This window comes from Apium graveolens, chromosome 3 (genome assembly GCF_009905375.1).
Source record: "Apium graveolens cultivar Ventura chromosome 3, ASM990537v1, whole genome shotgun sequence".
Taxonomy (NCBI): domain Eukaryota; kingdom Viridiplantae; phylum Streptophyta; class Magnoliopsida; order Apiales; family Apiaceae; genus Apium; species Apium graveolens.
Window position 1 is genome coordinate 53687883 of NC_133649.1, and position 6723 is coordinate 53694605.

General features: G+C 34.0%; 1 protein-coding gene across 1 annotated transcript; it reads left to right on the forward strand.

Annotated features, from left to right (window-relative positions):
* Positions 1–4428: 4428 nt before the first annotated feature.
* Positions 4429–6156, forward strand: LOC141714217 (uncharacterized). Its single transcript, XM_074517749.1, has 2 exons — positions 4429–4777; positions 5165–6156. The coding sequence occupies exons 1-2, from the start codon at positions 4429–4431 to the stop codon at positions 6154–6156; spliced, it is 1341 nt and encodes a 446-aa protein (XP_074373850.1).
* Positions 6157–6723: the final 567 nt, after the last annotated feature.

Below are 6723 nucleotides of genomic sequence, written 5' to 3' on the forward strand. Positions count from 1 at the left end.
CCCCTTCCTTCCTTCTTCGTCTTCGTCGAACACAGCGCCGGAACCGCGAAGAACACGGCGGCGGCGGCGAAACTCCGGCGATGCTAAAACGGACACCAAACATCACGAAACCGGTACCGTTCGACTCGCACAACAACGATCTACTCATCTCCAACAACAATAACATCAAACAACACACAGAGAATCAAACCCGAATTCAAGAATTAAACCCGAAAACACGAAATTAAAATCAACTCAACAATCAACAAAAATAATCACATAAACAGAAACTACGAATCACCAGCTTCAATTTGACTACTTACACGCTCGATTTGGTTGTCGGAATCACCTTGAAAATCGCGATTGATCCTCCTGCCCTGTTCTTCACAGAAACCCTAACCCTAATTCCTTTTTCTTTTTCTTTTTATTTTCTGATTTTTCTGTATAATTAACTGATTTAATTACTAAGAAATCAGGTATTTATATTTATGAAAATAATACCCCTAAGTAAAATTAAGGGTCTAATTATACTCCTAATAAAAATATTTGGCCCCAATTTTTATAATTTTTGGGTATTAATATTGAATTTTTAAATATCCAATAATTACAAAATAAATACTAAAAAAATTCCCAAAAATTGTGAAAATTACAAAAATACAAAGAAAACGATATATGATAATTTCATGATCATATAAAAATATAATTTTTATGGGGTTTTTGGTACCCGAAGGGGTCCGGAAAAGTCATTTTTCGCGAAAAAGTTCATTTTGTAAAACATATAGGGGTTCAGAATAGCGATATGGTATAGGGCATTTTTAATAAAATAGAGCCAATGATTTTGTTTGAAATACGGGCTTTTAAAACATAATTTTGAGCTGTACAGGTTTTAATATAATATATATAACTGACGATAGAACGCTCAATAAATATCCAAAACACGTTTGGATCAAAACAGCCAACACATAACACATAGCAGTTATGGTTTAACAACTTAACACATTTAATCACATAATAATACACATAATTTATCATTATTATAATATAATACAAGCGTAATTCTTCGATCGTTACATCAGATGTTACAGATTAAAATCAAGGCATGTTATGTGTCATCCTCTTCATGGTTTAATCCAGGGTTCCTTGATCAATGAGTAGACTATCATTTCAAATCAATATTTGATCACGGCGCCACACATTTTATAGTTTAGCTCACACCAGAGATCAATAATATCATTCCAAAATAGGAGGGTTAAATCCTTTCTAGATCATTCATATTTTTCATATGATTCATAATATACCCAATGTCACAGCCCGAAAATATAACTAAAAGATAACAACTGATAAACATAATTTTTATAAACGGCTGTTTATAACATAATCCAAGATCGCAAAGGTTCAGTGTTTGAACAGTCCAACATTAACAACTATTACATAGCTACCAGTCCTCACACTAACGCTGGCTATACTACCTGACCTCTCACATATGCCTCTGCATCTACATTGATAGACTTACGAGCAATCTTCTTGAATCTAACCATACTTGCTAGATGAAATAACATGAATAAATAACAAGAAGTGAGCCAAATGCTCAACAAGTGATAAAATGAGACATAAATTAACAATACAACAAGTAATAATTTAAAGTTGGGGTAGATGGCATCATTATTATAGTCAAAATTGTTTTTTAATCAATCACTGCTCAAAAATCCTTTTATGACACTATGGATTACAGTCGGTGATCAGACGCAAGTAATCCCGATTCTCGCTGGGTTCTAACACATTTTAATTGGGATCTCCAACCACAAAGAGCACTTAGAGCATCTTCAATGATGTTAGGTAAAATGATTGGCTAAAATAATTTAGAATAATTGATACATAGAATTTGCTGAACCTGTAATGCAATTTTACGCGGTGGAGTTGGCTATAATGATTAGCTATATTTCAAAAATAAGTTGTAATTATTATTTCAAGTTATTCTAAAGAGAAAGTATTATTTTTATATGGTAATTGATGACGTGGAATTTCACTACAGGCTAGCTGGGGTTCAACAAATGATAAGGGTTTTGTCCCATTGGAATGATGATTTTTTTTGGATATTCTCTATAATTTTTATTTTTGGTATGCCACCTAGATTTTTAGTTAAGGGCTTCTTATGGTTGGGGATGCTCTTAGCTAAAAACTGAGTTGGCATATCAAAACTAAAAAATATAGTCAATCTCTTCAAAAAGTCACATGTCAACCATATTCACCCCTTGTCTATAATTATAGTCAACCTCCTATGGATGACTATATTTGTCGATCCACTACAGGCCTGTAAAAAATCTGTAGGAAGATTACACATCAGTTATTACCATATTAAAGTGATATATAATATTTATAACAATCTAAAATATCAATAACATATTGTTTTTAAATTATAGTCAACCAATATAGCCAATACTCTTGAAACAAAACGTTTTACAGGTTCGGCAATTATTACGTAATATGTTACAAGTCCAATTTAGCCAACCATTATAATCAACTCCATTGGAGATGCTCTAAAAGTTTAATCATAATAGAGTAAATGAATAAATAAGATAATGATTATTATAATTGAACCAATTTAAAATATGAATGAAAAGAAGACTGGTTGTATAAATATGAGTTAATTGTGGGTTATAGAATTCAGAAAATAAAGTGAGAGATAGAATGAGATGAGTTGATCTTTAATTTGGAAATTATTGAGTAAAACAAATTGAATGATATTTTTAAATCGTTAGTTGTTGGATTATAAGTTAAGTTGAAGTTGAAATTGAATATTTATTCTACTTACAAAAATAGGAGTTTAAAAGAATTATTACGATTTATTTAATGAATGTGGTATAATTACATTATTTTATTACATTGAATGATGTGTGAATTTTATTGGAAGATATTATTTTCAAAAGGGAATTAAAAACTAATTATTTGAGTGATTAATTATTTTAATATTTGGACTAATAAATTTAGAATTTGGATTATTTTGTCATTAGCTAAATTATTGTTTTTAAATTAATTGAACGCTAGACTCAATAGATATGAGTTATTTGGAGTAATATTATTTTTATCCGGCTCGACAAGAATTTTATTGGATTATTATATTCTGCTGAATATCAGTTATTGGTTTATTTATTAGAAATTTTTTAGTCCGAAAAATTTGGAAAATTCTCAGGAACTTGGGATATTTTATTACGAGTAGTGCAAATCAAAACAAAGGCAAGTTTATTCTGTTATCCCTGATCTCTACCCAGTATTTTAAAACAAAAAAAATTCAGAATTCGATTCAACCCCCATTTTGTAACTCTGTTGTTGCATTGTTGGGAAATAACAAAATTATACGGAAAAATGATTTTAAACATCTGAAATAAATAATAAACCGATGTTTATTTCCATGTTAGACATAAGTAAAAAACTGATATAAAAAATGTTGCTTTTTAACATCAACCACAAATACATCAGTAAACAAACACAGACATCGGTCAGAAATCCATGTCTATGAGCAAATTTCTAGTAATGGTAACGGATACCACCAAAATATGAACAATTTTTTTTGTTTTGAAAGGTGAACTTTTGAGATATCCACCACTGTCTCATATCCGATGCAATTGTTACAATTTTTCCGAAAATATCATATAAATCATTCTCATAAAAGTTACTGAAACCTGTAATAGAACACACAAAAATATCAAGACTGAACACACTAACATCCCAAAAAAATGGGCACTAATCACAATATTAATAACAAGATACTCAACAATATTTTATCTAAAAATAATTAGATCTCATTTTTATTGAAAAAATCGATAAATAATTAGAAGAGAGTTTAAGAGAGTGAACGAAAAAGGAGAGGAAGGATCAGAAAGTGAAAATGAGGCGACTGAAAGTCAAATCTCAAACCCTAATATATGGTAGACCTAAAAAAATAAGAAGTTACTATATTTAAATTCAACGAAACAGATATGTGTGTTCCAAGGAACCAGAAGTTATTGTTTTGCTAGAAGTTATTGTGTTGGGTTACATGGTATCGAACATTATGTCAAATGAGATTTTTATTGGGTTATTGTGGTATTTTAATATAAATTTTTTTAGTGTGCATCGGGAATATAAAATTGGCTCATTTTAATTGGTAGAAACTTTTTTATGCAGGAAATTCACCATCATAAAAGAATATCAATCAATCAAATATAATTATATTATGATGAGGATGTTAATAAAATATGGAATCGATTGGCCAGTACAATCAGAAATGTAGCTACAGATATATTAGGTGTTACTTCAAGAAAGGTTCAGGTGCAGAAGGAAGCTTGGTGGTGGGACCAGGAGGTGCAGTAGCGAGTAAAAATTAAACATGATCGTTTTAGGGAACTTTTATGTTGCCAAGATAATGAACAAGTTGATATAAGAAGAATTTTATATAAGGAAGCTAGATGTATGGCTAAGAAGACAGTAGCGGAGGCAAAATCAAAGGCGTATGAGGCTATGTATAATCACCTTGGTACAAAAGAGGGTCAAAATGGTATTTATAGATTGGCGAAGGTTAGAGAAAGGAGGAGAAGAGATTTAGGTTTTGTTAAGTGTATAAATGATGTTAATGGACACGTGCTAGTGAAGGATAAGGATATTCGGAACAGATGGCATAACTATTTTAGGGAGTTATTTAATGAGGAGAGAATCGGTGTTAGGGAGATAGGAGCAGATAGTGAGTCTAGCTTTGACTTTGGTGTTCAGCCTTCTATGAGCAGAGCCGAAGTTAAGGGAGCATTATATAAGATGGGGAGAGGTAAAGCTACGGGTCCGGATCAAATACCTATAGAGTTATGGTTGTGTTTGGGTTAAGAGGGAGAGCAATGGCTAACGAGGTTATTCGACAATATACTTCAGACTAGTGACATACCGCAGGAATGGAGGCTTAGCATGGTAGTGCCGATCTATAAAAATAAGGGAGATGCACAGGACTGTAGCAATTATCGTGGTATTAAACTTTTAAGTCATACTATAAAATTATGGGAAAAAGTGATTGAAACTAGGTTAAGAAGTAAGGTGGAAGTGTCAGAAAATTAATTTGGTTTTATGTCGGGCAGGTCGACTTTGGAAGCAATTCACCTTCTTAGACAGTTGATGGAGAAATATCGTGTATATAGTAAAGACTTACACTTGGTGTTCATAGGTTTGGAGAAAGCATATAATAGTGTTCCGCGTGAGGTAATTTGGGAAAGTTTGGTGGCTAAAGGGGTGCCATGGATATATTTGAGGGCGATACAAGAAATGTATTTTCAGGTAAGGACATGTGTTCGAACACCGGTTGGGGATACACATTATGTTCCGGTAGGAATAGGACTTCACCAAGGATCCTCACTAAGCCCATTTCTTTTCACAGTTATAATGGATGTTCAAACTAGGTGGATTCAGGATAGTGTACCTTGGTGTATGTTATTCGCAGATGATATAGTCATAATTAAGGAGACAAGGGTTGCAGTTAATGTAACATTAGAGCGATGGATGTATATATTGGAGTCTAATGGATTGCGGGTTAATCGGTCTAAGGAATATTTGTGGTGTAACTTTAGTAATCAACCGAATGATGTGGGGGTGGATGTTCTGATGGCCGATCAAGTACTGCTCCCCAAAGATAATTTCAGGTATTTGGGTTCTGTTTTGCATAAGGAAGGGGGGATAGATGCGGATGTTACACATCGTATCAAATCAGGATGGCTAAAATGGAGGGCTGCTACAGGAGTATTGTGTGATAGGAGGGTTCCTTCCAGAGTAAATTACAGGGTAGCGATCAGACCGGCCTTGTTATACGGGTCGGAGTGTTGGGCATTGAAAAAGGCTCAAGAGTGTAGGTTAGAGGTGGCGGAAATGAGAATGTTAAGGTGGATTTGTGGGCATACCATATTGGATAGATTTTCAAATGGGTTTTTCATGAATACTTTACGAGTTGCGCCTATTGCAGAAAAAGTGAGGGAAGGTCAACTGCGTTGGTTTGGGCATATTAGGCGAAGAAGGGTAGCTGCTCCAGTGCGCGGGGTGGAGGATTTAGTGGTATCGGCATCAAGAAGGAGAAGGAGGCCAAGGAGGACTTGGACTGATCTACTCACGTTGGACTTAAGGGCCCTAAACCTCAGTGCTGACATGACCTCGGATAGGAGATGTTAGGAATATGGTGGGTACATGATGATAAGCCAAACAAAACATCTTAGTAGATTTAACTTAGTGTATTTTGTAGCACCCGACGGATAATCAATTATAATCCCGACGGATAAATCTTTATAGTCCCGACGGATGACTAATTGATATCCACCGGGTGAGTAGCTTATGTAATAATAAGTCATGAAGCACATTTCTGCAAATAACTTTGTATAGATTCTGCAGTAGCTTGTGAATCATGTAGACTGCTAGTAGATGTGCAGAATAGGTTGATTAAGTGTAAATAAAAGATGTCTTATAATTATGCACAAATGAAATGGAGTCAAGTGATAAATGGCTACCCGGCGGATGATCAACAAAGCTACCCGACGGATGATCAACAAGGCTACCCGACGGATAACGAGCATGTACCCGACGGATGATCAATTCAAACATTTGTTGACAGTGACAACACAGTTACATGCGTTGGGTGTTTGCAAAAGGAATGTGGCAGTCTGTTTAGCAGGAAAATGAGAACAAATAAGCATTACCATTTTCATGAAAGCTATGAAGATTTTCAAAGAAGCTGGAATAGAG